Consider the following 17,095-nt stretch of genomic DNA (forward strand, 5'->3'; position numbering starts at 1 on the left):
CAAGAATATTTCCCTTCTTTGATGGCCCATTGATCAAACTTTTCTAAAACTTCCACAGAAAGTGCTGGTTCTGTAAAAAAAGCTATCATTTGGACAAGCCTGTTAATAGTTCCAATATAAATTTATGCGCAGACTAAGTTTAAAGGATTACAACCATACAGACACATAAGAGATTCATTTCCTACTGTTTCCAGTTGCTTAGACAGAAAGCTTTATCAAACTCTATCCTTACTCACATAATTCATAATTCACTAGATTTTTCAGATTAGGTACAGGATCGGTTTTCCAGAAACCTGTTATCCAGAAAGCTCTAAATTGCAGAAAGGCCATCTTCCATAGACTCCATTATAATCAAATAATTCAGATTTCAAACTAAGACATAATTAATACTTATTGGAAACAAAAAACAGCCTATTGGGTTTATTTAACTTTTACATGATTTTCCAGTAGACTTAGGGGCAGATTTAATAAGGGTTTTGAAAATTCTAATTTTTAAATTAGATTTTTGAGTTTATTTTACTGTAATTTGACTAGGGAATATTCCAAATTTTCAATTTTAAATTTATCATGTACTGTCTCTTTAAGAATTCAAATTTGACTATTGACAATCTAAAATTTTGCCTAATTGGTGATTTAGCCTATGGGGGACCTCCTACAACCAATTTGGAGTCATTTGTTTTTTTTAAAAAAAAATCTAATTCAAACAAATTTGATTCAAATTCAATTCAAGTTTGCAGATAGATCCTATTCACCTGAATATTTTTTTTTAATTGGTCTTTTTTTTCCGAATTTCGAGTTTATGGGAGTTGATGGGAGTTTTTAGAAACTGGAACTTGTAGAAGGAAATCACGTGCACATTCGGGCCCTTTGGATTAGATTCCATCTGGTGCTCAGACCTTAAGGGAGTAGCAAGATCACCTGACGAAGTGGGAATGCCCCCGAAAACATTGTGATGCAATAAACGCACAAGGGGCTAGTCCCCTGTTTGAATTGCCTTGTGTGTATAAGGAATACTCACCGCTCTGGTCCTCTTCGGCAAGGTAGCGGTTCCGGTTCCTTTCAGCAAGATGGCAGCCTCCAGGACTCCTTCGTGGCATGTTCTGACGCCAGTGCGTCAAGGTGCACAACGTTGTGATGCCAGTGCGTCAAGGTGCACAACGTCAGCATGCAGTGTCATGACATCTGCGAGTCCGTTTGGCATGAAAAGTGGCCTATTTAAGACCCCAGAACATTTCAGAACTTGCCCAAATATAGGTTCATCTTTGTGAGTTCCTGGGTGTGATCTATTGCTAATGCCTTGATTTTTGTTATTGACCTCGGCCTATTATTTGGATTCTGAACCTTGCTGCCTGGATTGACCCCTTTGCCTGGACTTTGTTTACTCTTTTGCCTAACCCCTTTGATACCGTGAACTGTATTGAACTTGTAGCTTCCTCCTTGGTTCGCAAAATCCCAACAGAGCCTTAGGGCCCTGAGAGTGTGCCGGTTCTATTTTCTTGCTAGTTTTTAGAAACTCCCATAAACTCAAAATTCGACCCTTGATAAATATGCCCCCTAAGGTATGACGATCCAAATTGTGGAGAACCGTTATCCAGAAAAAAAAACCCAGGTCCCAAGCAACTCTAACTCTTCCCAAAAGGGTGTATGATGTGGTGAAACATGAAGGGCGCAGGTGACAACACATGCCTAGGGTTTCCTTTGGTCCAACTCTGGTTTCTTGTCACTGTTTTGTAACTTCTTCCTATTCAGCACCTATGGAGCAAAACTAGTCAGTACTAGATGCTAAACTAAACAAGTGCATCTGCTAGTAGCAACCAGTCAGGTCTTTGCTTTCATAGCATGCAGTAGATTGCTCAAAACTAATGGCTGGTTGATGGTAATTGGCCACTGCCGTTGTACAATATAGAAATTGTAAATAAGAGCCAAAACCCTTTTTTTTTTTAAAAGCTCCTTTGTCACATTTATTTAAGTAACTTTTATACTTAGGTTTTTTCAGTTGTTCTGCTCTGTTGTTCTCCTTAAATGAAACAGCAGAGTTTTCTTTCTGCTGTAGCCGTTTGGCACACCGTTGGGGCAAATGCATGTTTAAGCTTATTGTTGTTGCCTCTGTTTTAAAATAAGGATGGCAAAATCACTTTAAGAGAAAACACTACTGCACTCACCAGTTCAAACCCCTTCTTGGAAGCGATGTTACGTAAGGGATATCACTCCAGTCCTCATAAAAGTGAAAAAATGGTAATACTTTATTGCAGTGTTGTGACCTTTCTCCAAGCAAACAATGAAATGACATTATAAAGAACATTTTTCATTCTTGCAAGAAAATAAGTTTGGAAGTCACTGCTACTACTGCTGACACAAGAAAGTCAGTTTTAATATAAAAACCATTCTATGATGTTTCGTTATACTGGTGAAAGACACAAGAGGCAGAAAATGGATTATCTGGGAGCTAATGATTTACAGCCGCATATGAGAACTGCAGATGATTTCTAACAGAAGTACTGTAAAGGAAACAATCTGTTTGACAGGTATTTAAACATGCCCATAATTCTTAAGTACCTTAAAAGACCACTAAGTCAGCATAGTGTCTGCTTGCATTCCTGTCAATATAATTACATCCTGCTGCAATGGGTTTCCCAAGCATATTTTGATTTAGTCAATTGTGCTCTGTATAGACTTTCAAGCCTTTGCTGAACTGCAGCTCCAACAATTCTACAACAGTCAACAGTTTGGGGGGGGGGGTTGTTATTTAGAGCAAACTTATTCAGCACATGAATACAATTCCTTTTGAATACCCCAAATAAAAGTCTCGCAGAAGAATGAAAGGGCAGGGCTGTAGAGTTCCTTCTGGCCTTCTTATACCTCTTGGATTCAGCATGCAGTACATATTTTCACATACGGAGAGCTGAATTTAGCTAATATTTGGGACCAGATATCGTTTGCTGAAGCCAGCACTGAAATTTTGTACCCAGTATAAAATGTGCTGTTATTCCAATCTGGATACCAAACATCAGGATTGCATTATAGGTTACAAAGAAGCAAAGGAACTGGTCCCTAAAGCTCTATGCAGGGATACTTGGAAATTTAAAACACTGGGTCTCTAGTTCTATTTAACAAACCAGCCTTTCAATGATTTTTTTTTATTTTCATATGACCCAACAAACAACAAAACCACCGTTAAAGTTTTGCTTTAAATTATTTCACAGCCACGCCATATAATATATATAGTATATTTCAGCAAAAGAACTTTGTGAACACACATTGAATTTGCTCTGGGCCCAGTAAAATCTAGCTATAGCAATGAAAATAGATCCAATGGCTCTATTGTAAGATAAACCAGATACAGTCTGATCTTCTTCATAAGTTTTAGATTTACTTTAATACGAAGTGACTAAGATGATATTGTTGAAAAAAGCCTTATTCCTGAATTAATTGCCTTTCCCTTAACACACTGGCAGATTAATGCAATGTGGGGCCTCTAGGCTACATCACAGGACCCCCTTCTAGGTTACTGCTGGGTCCAGATGAATGCAGGTGCAGACATGCCTGCATCCAAGCTCTCTATTCCGGGTCCGGTTTGGCATGTGCCAGTGACGTCACTGAATCTGCATCCAGACACATGCACACACACACCTTAGCTGCCTTCTTCTGTCAGCAGGTGCACCCAACCTGACCCAGCAGTGCAAATTAAAATAAATTAAAGAAAAGTAATTACAAGAAATAATAACCTACTAGCGCTATAACTCAGGGAAGCCTGTGCAGATGTCCCTAATACTCATGAGCCACATTTATTGAAAAAAAATGTTGGTGAGCCAAATGCCCATAAAGAAGTTTTATGAGTATTGCCGATAAGGGCTATCATTGGCTGTCTGTTACCCCCATCTGAACAGTCAGAATATATCAGCCTCTGTAAACCAGTATCTTTCTTGTGTCTTTGTACTCCCTCCAAGATTTGGTCTGATTTAGAATTGAGCACCTGTTTAAAACCATTGGGGATATCAAATAACATGTTCTTATGAGCAACTAGTTGTTACTATTCAAGATGAAGACAGGGACATATGTTCATCAAAAATATGGGTCTAAGGGGGCTTTTGTTCACACAGAGTAGAGTTTACGTTTGTTAAAATGATTCTCCAGAAAATATCGAATGACTTGGGATGAATACTTAAACATCCAGTAAAATCTGTCCTCGTCTTGTTTTAAGGGATTTGCTGCATTACAGATAAGCAATCAGTGAGCCTTCTATTTCTACATTGTAGGGTTAAAACTAAGGTACTTAGAAACAAGATATATATATATATCGGTCAAGTTCTCAAACATACAGTTCAGTTTAGGAATGAATCATCCCAGGACCAGCACTTCCCTTTGTGAAAATTCTCCAAATTTTATTTAAATACACATATCAGTGTCCAACATTTCAGTCCTTGTTAGGACCTTTATCAAGCATGATGATGATAATTGATAAAGGTCCTAACAAGGACCGAAACTATGGACACTAATATGTATTTAAATAAAATTTGGAGAATTTTCACAAAGGGAAGTGCTGGTCCTGGGATGATTCATTCCTAAACTGAACTATATATATAGCACAATTTTAAAAGCAGCTTTTCTGACTTTTATTTGGCACAGACACAAATCTTCAGCCCACTGGCTTCACATTCCAAATTCACACCCTCACTGGTGTTAACTTTAACTCAAGGTTTCCTTAGCCCTCACTGGCTTTTGGTGGACCGCAAATCCCAGAATCCTCTCTGGGCCACACTTGAGACACCCTTGTCTCCTGGGAGGGGTCTCATAACAATGAGAAGTCGTGAGCACTTAGTCTAACCCCCACTGTGGCATTAACCAGCTACTATTTTTACAGCACTCCAACTAACCTACAATCTGGAGTTGGCCAGCTGCTACAAACCATATACAGCCATTATTTGCACATACAAGGGAGGAAAAGCAATCTTCCAGTGCTCAAATCCAGCCTGTGTATATCCCATTAATTACATTTAAAAAAATTGAGGTTTTAGTACCATATTTTGACCAAAATATGTAAGTTCACAAGCCACATCAATGCCCCTTCACTGCTTACTGTGTAGTGAGTATTAAGGTGAATTTAAAATATTTTAAACCCATGAAATGATTTGTGTATAGGTTACTGACAGTTCTGTATTGTTTTGGTTAGCAAAATACAATATAAAAAAAATTCTCTTTAAAGGAGACTTCAACCCACATGGTCAAAAGTCCCCACTGCCCCCCCCCCTCCCTGCCTCCCCCCTGCTAAGTGTTACCCCACAATCCCTGTAGGATCACTGACCACACAGCACAGCCGAGCTCATGGGCACCACCTTCTGGTGCTTCGGTAATCTTTAGTCTACTTCCTTCCCTTCGGCAATATCCGGGACTTCCAGCACATGCGCAGTTGATGCGAATTGCCCCAACTGCCCATGCGCCAATACGCGCTCACTTTACGAGGAGTACTGAAGCGCTGAATATGGTGCCCGTGAGCTCCGCTATGCTCACTCTGCATGTGCGGTCAGTAAACCTACAGGAGACACAATTCTGGGGTAACACTTAGCAGAGGGGGGCAGTGTGTTGGGCCAGCGCAGGGGGGCCAGTGGGGACTTTTGACTGTGGGGGGTTTAGTTCTCCTTTAAAAAAATATAAGGGTGACAGGTCACACTGTGCTGACAAGAGAAGAAGATCTGTTTAGAGCCCATTCTTTGCAAACCTAAGCCATACTTTCTTCAAGCTTAAAATTATATGGCATTTGCCAACCACATACAAAAATCTCCTAAGGAATGTATCTGCATCCCATCCATAAGCTCACGATTCATCCTTCTTCAACTCTGAATGTGCTTCTACTTTTAGAAGTGGTTAAGATGTTCAGTGTTAAGTGCTTGATATTAAATGTAATCCATATGTTTAATATGTTTAACTGCTGCAATCACTGACTGTAAATCAGATGGCTAAACTGATAAAGCAAACATGTGACAGAACATAGTAAAAAAAGACAGTGTAGCCTTTTTTATTACATAAACATGACATGTACAATTATTTTTTTTTGTGTAACACATTGGATTGACACAGCCTAAAATATGAAAGGGATGATGTTTTTAGATGTAAATGAATGGGGCCCGTTATAGTTTTGCATGCCAGGAAATAAATTATTTCCCCAGATGCGAACAGATATGTCATTTACCTGCATAGCACTCTGAGTGCCCTGTATATGTCACCTGGCAGTTGCTGATAGCAGCTGGTATAGGTTGCCCATCCCTGTGCCTTTGAGTATACCACCAGTGCCATCCCTGCCTAGCACCAAATTAACTTCACTGTAGATATTGTAAGAGCAGATCACAGGTTGATGCAAGGTATGTTTCCCCCAGATTCCTGTCATATGTGTTGTTATCAGTTGTGCAATGGGAAAAAAGAAAGTATTTTATTTTATTTTGGTTCAACTTAAGTAAAAGCTGGTTTATGGAGTCCCTGGAGTCAATGGACAAAAGTGAGTGAGTCCTCCATTCCAGTAGGCCACTCCAGGTGAATTGGATTCCCAGGCAGGTAGCTACATGATTATGGCTGCAGCTGTGCAGGGGTTGTCTCCCAGGAGTTGGGTTTTCAGATGAGAGAGAACTTTGGGGAAAGCAGGGGCTGCTTTTTTGTGTTATCTTGTAAGTGTGAAAATCCATTGTGCATTTGTTTTGTAAGGGATTTGGGTACAAGGCTATTGTCAGCTAAATGTATGTACATTTTATTACTTTAGTTATAATTCAAGACAATTTATATTCAGTTGATCTTAGTTTGATTCATGGACAATGGGCTAAAGCAGTAAAACTTAGAGGACTATTAATAAAAAATCTATTGTAATTTAAGGTTTTTTTGTTTTTTAAAAACAACTCAAATGTTATTTATTAATCAGAATATAAAAAAAACTTGGTTGGCTAAAATTGTGGAAAACAACTTGAACACCTCAAGTTTGAGTTTAGAAGCTCAAAAACTTGATTTGAAATAGCTTAAAATGTGCATAGGACAGCTCCCATTGACTTCGTCACGACCTTGCACTCTTTTAGAAGTTTTATATTTCAGACTTTTCAGTTAATTTAGCTTAATAAACACTTGATTTGAAGTTATAATTCAAGTTTGTGAGTTTTAGCTTAAAAAAAAAACTTTAAAAAAAATTACTGTAAAAACCAAAATTCGATTGGTGATAAATCAGCCATTTAGTGTCCACTGAAAATAATGCCTATTTATCTTTTCGTGTTATAAGCTCTCCAACTGGCTGGATGCAGACAGTGAAGGGAATTGAATGCCCTTAACCTGTCCATGGGGTCTGAACAAATTGGATTTACTGTTTCAATAGATTGCATTAAGCAACTTGTTATATGTACTTGTATTATGAATTTTTTTTATAGATACAGAAATATCCAAAATACATTAATCCCCTTTCCCATGTGGTCCTACTTGGCTGTTTTACTTTTCTGCTGAAATAATAGGAAAGTACTTTGTGCTTGATTTTAACTAAGGTTCCAGGTCCTACGCAATCCACATAATAGATCTCATACCTGTACAGGCTTTTAGCAATTGGATTATGAAATCATAAACAATGTTAAACAGTCTCTTTAATGTCCATGGGGTTGACAATGATTACATCTCTCTTCTATTTTGTCGGCATAGAAAAAATGTTTGTTGTTGTTTCTGTAAACTATAGTCAAACTTTCTGACTCTAAGATCCAAGAAATTATAACAACTTAAAATGCTCAAATATTTACTAAGCAACTAATACTGCTATGAATTTATTTAATTCCACTGGGCCCGGCAGTTTTCAATAGCAGACCCTGGGCTTCATGCCCTTTACTCAGAGCTTACAGTAAAGACAATTAAAAATGTAACCACTATGTTGCTGGAGAACAATGAAAATGCCAAGTAGCTGAACAAAACACAAAAGGGGACAAACAATCTTCTTCTTCAATTACAATACAAGTATTGCAGCTCAACTTTAAAGATTGAAACCCCCACAAGAAACCATTGATAGTAGCATGCAGCATTAATATGCCTCAAATCCCTTTTTAGGGAAGAGACACACCGGAAGATTCGGGGAGATTTAGTCGCTTAAATGGGAGACCTTCATTTAATGTGGGGCATACAGAGGAATAAATTGCAGAGTACACTATGCAACGCAAATAAGATAAAGCTCTGGTGGCAAATAGTGTTACATGTACTCCCTTTGCCTTTCTAGGTGGTGATCAGAGAGGGTTGAAACCTTCCTCTAGTAAAATATACAAGAGCACATATGGGGGCAGATTCAACAAAGGGTGAAGTGGCTAATGCTAGCGTAAATTCGCTAGTGTTACCGCCCCCACAGAGACATCAGCAATTTACTAATGGGCACAGGCGCTAATCGCTAGTGAAAGAGACAGGCGCTAGTGGTCATTCGCACTCTACTGCCAGGTGACAATTTGCTCTGGTGAATGGACGTTACTCCGCAAATTCACTAAAGTGTGGATTTTACTGAATGTTCCCTCTTCCACCAGTGTTGCCTTCGCCACCTCAGACCAGGTGAAGTGCATTAAAGTAGCTAGTAATTCCTCAATCACTTACTTTATATTCTGCGAGCCGAAAGTAGAGTCCAAAAAACACTGACGTCTTTTCCTTTTTTCAGCCTGATCGCCTGCAAAAGACCTAACTTGAACTTTTTTTGGGTAACCGGTTTTCCCCATACATTTGCAAACATATGGAACAGTTTTAAAAAGTGTAATTTGTAAGTAAATGCACATTTAGCATAAAGACATCCATACAACTTTAAATTCCCCACCCTATGCAAATTGACCTGAACGCAAGATCCCTAGCCAAGTTTTGCTAGGCAGAAATGAACGCTAGCGCCCTTTAGTAAAACTGCCCCAAGGAGGGAAGCATGGGGAAGTTTTAAAGTCACAGTGAATGCACGCGCAGTTTTGTTGGCATGTCACTTGTCTTGTCACCAGGGGAACCAAAAATTTTCAGGCATTCACTATGGCACATTTATTATGAGAGTATTTCTTGTGCTGTGCTCGTCACTGTATCTACTTTGTGGGGTTCCGTTGTTCCCTAATTCAATTTCTATTGAAAAAGAGGAGATTAAAACAAGCCATACAACATGTGAAGGGATTTCATAGTTTTGTTTGTATTCTAAGATGGTAAAAGTCCTTTATATAATTTTTTTTTATACGGTGTGATGAGTTCCAGTTCTGACATTTAATGCAATAAATGCCAAAACCTTGTAAGCAAATGATATCAAACAGAATGTTGAAAATAATCTGCTATTTTAGCTATAAACAAACAGTAACAAGAAAACTGCTAATGTAGACCCAGGTGTATAATTGCATACACAAACCAAAAGGTTCACTGGCCAAATGCATTTACCAAACAAATGGGTTATTATGACCCAACTTCATGGGCAGATATCAGTCAGTTTAATTTCAAATCAGACATTTTTATATACTTCATTTATGTAATATTTGTGTAACATTATATGTTAGAATAACAATAAAATATAAGGTTCAGCATTAAGAGCTAAGCTCATTATGCTTTACATCTCTAAATCTTCTACAATCTGATTTAAAGGGAGACCAACTTCCAGTTAGCTCAACTGCCATCTTCACTTTAAATAGGAAAATAAAATACCTCTTTTATCCCTAATGGGCAGATTTATCAAGCGGCGAAAAATTCGAATTCGAATTTTCAAGTTTCGAAATTCACACATTAAAATTTTAATCCCCGTATTCAAATGTGAGATTTATCACACCTCGACATGGAAACAATCCTAATTCGAATATTTGCCACCTAATGTTCATGTACAAGTCAATAGCAGAGGAACGTTGAGCCATTTGGAGATGTTACTAGCCTTCCTGACGATCGAATTTTTCTTTTCAAACAAAAACACGATTTGTACAAATCGAATACAAAGCCAATAGGATTTGAATTTTCAGGTCAGAACCATTCGATCGAATATAAGACATTCAAATTTTTTCTTAAATAACCTCCCAGTCTATTTGTGAGTATATTTGAATTATAAAAATTCACATGAAATTCGAAATTCGACCTTTGATAAATGGGCATCCCCATGTCAACCTGACAGTCCCAACAAAAACTCATCCGCATCTCTTTAGGCAATGTAATTTCACTTTTTTTTCACTGAAGAAACCTTCCCCATGATGATGATGATGATAAAGGCAGTTATAGCACATAAAGTACAAGGCCCCTACACCCCCGTGCTATCTGCTATGCCTCCCAGTGAGTGCCTCAGTTGTCATTTACAGCCTTGCAGCAGTCCTACATGGACCACTCAGGATAGTTTGGGCTACTTTCTGAAGGATTTTTAAAGGGATCCTGTCATCAGAAAACATGTTTTTTTTTCAAAATGCATCAGTTAACAGTGCTACTCCAGCAGACTTCTACACTGGAATCCATTTCTCAAAAGAGCAAACACATTTTTTTATATTCAATCTTGAAATCTGACATGGGGCTAGACATTTTGTCAATTTCTCAGCTGCCCCTGGTCATGTGACTTGTGCCTGCACTTTAGGAAAGAAATGCTTTCTGGCAGGCTGCTGTTTTTCCTTCTCAATGTAACTGAATGTGTCTCAGTGGGACATGGGTTTTTACTATTGAGTGTTGTTCTTAGATCTACCAGGCAGCTGTTATCTTGTGTTAGGGAGCTGTTATCTAGTTACCTTCCCATTGTTCTTTTGTTTGGCTGCTGGGGGGGAGGGAGGGGGTGATATCACTCCAACTTGCAGCACAGCAGTAAAGAGTGATTGAAGTTTATCAGAGCACAAGTCACATGACTTGGGGCAGCTGGTAAATTGACTAGGGGTATATTTATCAAAGAGTGAAGTTAATAGTGAAGTTCCGCCACTAGAGTGAAAGTCCGCCACTCTCCATTCATTTCTATGGAATTTTAAAGGCGTATTTATCAAAGGGTGAACTTTCACTTTCACCCATTGATAAATACGCCTTTCAAAATCCCATAGAAATGAATTGAGAGCTGCGGAATTTCTAGTGGCGGAACTTCACTCTTTGATAAATTTACCCCTATATGTCTAGCCCCATGTCAGATTTCAAAATTGAATATAAAAAAATCTGTTTGCTCTTTCTGCTGCACTATTAACTGATTCATTTTGAAAAATTACAATATCCCTTTAAACAAAAGAAGAACCAGGCTTGGCCTTAACGCAAAAATACTGCTTATAGTAAATATTGACAAACCCATTTACAAGGATTTACAATAACACACAAGAAAACACTAAAAGAGAGTAAACATGGAATAAAAACAGTTAAAGCACAGAGGAAAAATAGCAGAGTCATAAATGTATGTGACAAGTTTTTCTCTAGGTTTGTCAGTGAAACAGAAAAAGGAAGGAACAGTAGAACCAAAAAGCAGAACAGAGCAGATATACTGATGAAGACAAACACACTGCAGGTATCTAAAATCATTCTTTGTGCTCAATTTTTATAATTCAATATGCTGGCATGTTACTGGCAATTCAGAGAAAAACCTATTTACCACTGGAGGCAAGAAAATATTTACTGCAGAAGTGCACTTACAATTTATTGAGCCTAGGATGAGTGTTAGTTGTACGTGTGCATACTAGATAGGCTAAAGTTTATATCTATATTCTTTATTCCATGCAAAAAGGCATTAAGCACTAACCTTTTTCTGCTGAATTGTGCTTAAACGGGGGCATCACCTACCAGATTTTAATATAGCGCTATACAGTATGTACAGCTTCTGAGCACACTTAAGGTAATAGTAGTCATATAATTTTGATGCCCAAGTGTTTTGGTAGGAAGAGCAAATGCTCCCCTTTCAAAGTAAGTGAGTGTTGTCTCCAAGTGGTGGCTGCAGTCAAGTGACAGGCACATATTGCTCTTAATGAGAATGACGTCACACTAACACACATGTGTTTACAAATTAGCTGTTTGTATAGCTTTTTAAAACATATTACTAGTTGGTAAAATTGGTTACACATGGCATACATCATCTTAGAAGCAGTCTCAACAGATAGTATACAAATCCAATTTATTTATTGTAATACACTAGACCTGTATATGTAAAAAAATTCCTTAATGATGTCATTATTTTATGTTAGTGACACACTGAACCATATATATTATATCCCCCCCCCCATGTAAAATATAAATATATTAGATGTCTTCATAGAGTTCTGTGGCCTGTATAAATGCACTAGGCCCGAAGCCTTGAGTCTTACATAGTCATTTATGATATTCTTATTTTTTGCACTCTGGGGTACACTATTTCCCACATATAACAGAATGCAGAGTACACAGCTTTGTTTAGACAACTACATGTCCATTAGGGCATTTTACAAATCTAACAATAATTCTAAGCATCACTCTCTATCCACTGCCCAACATCTGTTGTACTCTCACAACTCCCCAACAAATATATACCAGAAGGAGAGCTGAGCAGGGTGATCTGTTGGGAAATGGAAGGTTGGCACTAACATGGCCTGCTAATCAGCTCACCAGAGAAATTGACACAGCCTGTGCAATTAGCATTACATTATTGCTCAGCAATGTATATTATTATAAAATCTGATACATGTACTGGTCGATTTTATTCCCTACTAGAACAATTCACTCCAGTGTGGAAAAAAATAGTTATATAGGAAAAGTCAGTAATCTTTTCAGTTGAGCTGTACATACTGGTGCCAAAAAGTCGTAAACTGGACTATTAGTGAAACAAGTGAATAAGATATAAGGAAACATTTACTTAAGGGAGAACTAAAGTCAGTATCACTGGAGGTGCCAAAAGTTAGGCATTGATACTCCAGGCTGGAGCTCTTGCTAGCTGAAAACTGCTCTGGTGCTTCTGCATAAGTTCTTCAGTTCGATTTCCTTCCTCCTCTCTCTTCTTTTGTCCGGGCAAGATTTGGTGGTTTCTAAGTTCACATTTACTCTACTGCACATGCCCAAACCATAATAAAAAGAAGATGGAAGAATCTGAAGGAGATGGCAACTAGGCTCTTCTGCAGAAATACCCTGACCCGATGCAGTTTTTAGCAAACAGGAGCAAGGGCCCAGGGTATCAGGTAAGTGATTTTAACATTTTTGCACCCCCCTGCCCCAGTGATTTATACATTTGTTTTTCTTTTAATGCCTGGGCAAAAGTACAAAAGCACTTAGGGGTTCAAAGGGTCTGCTGATCTATGCACCAAGGGATGGATAAAAAAAATTAATTTAGCCTTGTCCTTAATACTTGCCCTAGGCAGTAAGTGAGCAAAGTGGGCACAACACAAAAAAATGGCCAATTGAGGCCTTTTTTGCACTTTGCACACTGCATTGGGCATTGTAAATGACCCATATTTTTTTCTACTGGTACTATTGGCCCTTTAATTTTATTAATTCCTTCTTAGGTGTAAGCAATAGAAAACCAGAAATGTTCAAGGAACTTGATGCCTTATTAGTACTAGGTATGGTTACATATCAAATCCAGAGCTGGAAAGGATTTACCAGCTGACAAAAGATACTGTATATTGTGCTCATTAGTTGTTCCACTGATATGGATGAAACTCTAGGGAAAAATAGCCTGTTGGTGGTACAGATTAGGTAACTGCTCAGGAATATGTCAGAAGCATAGCACCTATAATGCTTATGGTTAGCATGGTCTTGTAAAGGCAAATTAGAGCCTTTGCATTAGGAACTTATTGGGTTCATGCATGGAGGCACAATATAAATAAGAAAGAACACGTTTAGCAAACAAGAAAATATATATATATATATATATATATATATATATATATATATATATATATATAGATTCTATTTGTAAATAAACAGTGACAAGATTATATAGTAATTCCTTTTGGCATAATGTGGGCACAATAAAAAATCACAAAAAGTACTTTTATGTTGATACCAAATGCCACAATAATCACTGATTATTACATAACAAAAGATTTACAAGTAAATTGAAATTAGATGTTATTTGGTTGCCAATAAATTTCTACTTTATTGTTCATTTGTAATACATTATTTTAATAAACTAGAAGCAAATTAATTGGTCTTAGCATAAATCCCTGATTGAATTTACTCTGCAAAGCGCTTTAAATCTCCCAGCAGTAATCATATTGTTATTATTCAGGACACATTTTGGCATTTCTCTGGAAATCTTAGTACAGTTGGCATTTAGAAATGGCAACATTTGTATAGCCTCCAATCTTAGGAAAGATCAATAGGCTTTAGAAATATATCTGACAGCTCATGCTCACTCCGTGATATTCCAAGCCTATATTTTATTATAATATGATGCCGTGCCATTTGTTTCTCGATTTGCAAAGCTTATATTATTTTTCTGTACATTCCTTGTATGGCGTAATGAACAGGATTGGGAAGCAAAATTATAGCAATGTTATTTTGTTGAGTGTAACCTGGCTGCTGCCAATTATTCTGCAGATTCATTGAGATTTCATTGGTTTTGGGTGGGGAAATGGCAAAAACTGCTTTAGAGTCATTGTCAGGGCCAAATTAAATTTCACATAGAGCACTATGGACTAATCTAATGCAAAACACCTATTAAAATTAAGCTCAGTAAAAAAAGGTAAAAAACCTATAAAACATTTCTATAAGATGATACTGTTTGTATATATCCTTCCACATTTTAGAAAGAAAATCTGCAATAATCAGAAGTAAAGCATAACTTTACAGTAGTTTTGACAAAAGAATTTGAATCTCCAGTGCTGGACCTCTCCCAAAGCAAAGAGAATGACCTTCTGAGCCCATCCCACAATATCTTGATGGAGAAATTCCACTTAGAAGCCATACTAATGTGCTGAAGTAATTATACTGAATTTTAAATGAAACATTAGCTCCAAGGTTTCCCAAGGATACAGCTGCCATAAATACAGATTCAATAAAACGTAAATCAAAAAGAATTCAGCGTGATCTGTATAGAAACTATGCAGAAAATGTAGTCTAAACAAGAGATAGAGGTGACAGTTTAGGTTATGTATACTGATCATTGCTTGATATTGTATAGTGTTATTGTTAAACCAGATCCCAAGTGATACTGCAAACTCTTCTTAAAGGTGACTTGGTTCAACAGTGATGTTATTGTCTACTAATAGATCAATAAAAAACATAGATATACAAGTAATTAAAACTTGAACAGGTTAAGGGTCATTTATGACTTCAAGTGCAATGTAAAAATGGCAATTTTGGACACAATTTGCCATGTTTGATTAGTCATGGGTGAAGGCATGTAAGAAGCTATAGTAATGTATTATACCACCTTGGCATCATTGCAAATTACCAGAGCTAAGGACCTGGTAATTACCAAACAGCACCAGTAATGGAAACATTAAAAACATTCAATACTGGGGCTCATTTACAAATGCAAATGCAGTTGTTTGGACACAAAAAAAACTGTTCAGAAAGTGACATGCTCTCATACATTTGCACCTTGACCATGACTGCCAGGACCTGCCAGTAAGTCCATGGCCTCCTTAACAAGTTGCCTAAATAGCCGCAACTGCTTTGCACCTAGTGAAATTGTCAATAATGCTGCACACCAGCAATGGCATTCAAAATTCCCAAATGCAATGGGTAAAGTGTATGTTGTTGGTTGTGTGCAATTTACCAAAACAGTTGTGGGTAAAAAAATGCCATTGCCCAGATATTCGACTTTGCACTGCCTTTTATGCTTGCAATGTCCAAGCTGAGAACAGAGTTAAGTAAATATATCAATAAGCGCTGTAGACAGTGCACCTTTCATGGGATCTTCTTTTTTAATAGGGTTCCTTGTGTATTTGATGAAATGATAGTACATTCCTTGTGTCTTATGAACAAAGTGCAGGCCAGGACACTCAACAATTGTAGAAGTTAATACACAACATACGCAACACTCATATTACTGGTTCACAGTGCTGCTGTTGTACATATGGAAAAAAGTAACACATGCATAAATAGCTCCCATGATTATTAAAAGAGGAATTGAAGCAATAGCAGGAATGATATCATAAAAGTTAAGCTAAAAATGCTATAATTTCACACACCAATATTGCAATTTGTGTATGAAGTTTAGAGAAATGAAGGCAAGCCTCTGGAACAAAAATGATCGTTGTGCCAGCTGAAGCTTTATAATTTAAAAGAAAAAAACTAGTACAAAAAACGTCAGTGATAATTTGCAAAATAAACTTGACTGACATGTTTTGCCATATATCTGCCTTGTTCTCTAAGGGCTCTTACAGACGAGCATTTGAAGCTGCGCAGGAGTAGAGGCAATCACACAGGCGCATGTAGGCGCCGAACGCAGGAAAAATGCAGCATGTTGCATCTCAACCTGCATTCGGCGCCTACATGCGCCTGTGTGAGTACAGCCCCATTGAAAAAAACTTTGTCTACTCCTGCGCTCCCCTGCAGCTGTACGCATAAAAATGGAACGCAGGGGAGCGCAGCTTCAAACGCTCATCTGTAAGAGCCCTTACACACCCTTATCTAATAAAGAATTTAATGCAAACCATATTCTATTTGGCCCTGGCAGGAGTTGACAATAAGTAACGAATCTTTATTCTAGCCAAAAATTACTTTTTCATTAGGAAAGAACATTTCCAAGCATATTTGGGTTAATTATACGAAATACTTAACAATTGACTTACACATATGTTATTTCTTAGAGAAACAGAAATATATTATGCCAAGAGCATGTACAACCATAAGGAATATTTTGTGGCAGAAACTAAGAAAGATGAACAGACATATAACAAGACTTCATTCCAGTGCAACTAGATTCCCCTACTGCTCTAGTAGGGCATAGCCAAGAAATTTTAGTAATAAAAGTGGCATTTCCAATGGCAACTACACAAAGTTGATATAAAAATCCTACAGTGATGTGAATTCTTGATGTTGGTTGAACTCAAAACCATATGGATTAAGAAGGTTTTTACTTACAAGAATGTGCGTCAATTGAATTGTAATCAGCGGGGATCCAGAGAGATTCGCAGACAGATTTGGAGGAGGCTCCACTTTTAGAGAGATAATGTAACTGGCAGCAATCAAGTGATCTTTATATTGCTCTGCCCCTGATATCCTACAAATGTAAATAATAAATATA

At 37.6% G+C, this 17,095-nt stretch overlaps 1 protein-coding gene across 1 annotated transcript in view; it reads right to left on the minus strand.

The window, feature by feature from the left end:
- LOC108705178 (adhesion G-protein coupled receptor D1-like) overlaps positions 1–17,095 on the minus strand; it is a 279,938-nt gene that overhangs the window by 192,139 nt on the left and 70,704 nt on the right. The window contains 1 exon segment of the mRNA XM_041580325.1: positions 16,933–17,071. Within this exon segment, the coding sequence (XP_041436259.1) occupies positions 16,933–17,071 (139 nt within the window).

The sequence above is a fragment of the Xenopus laevis genome, chromosome 1S (genome assembly GCF_017654675.1).
Source record: "Xenopus laevis strain J_2021 chromosome 1S, Xenopus_laevis_v10.1, whole genome shotgun sequence".
Classification (NCBI taxonomy): domain Eukaryota; kingdom Metazoa; phylum Chordata; class Amphibia; order Anura; family Pipidae; genus Xenopus; species Xenopus laevis.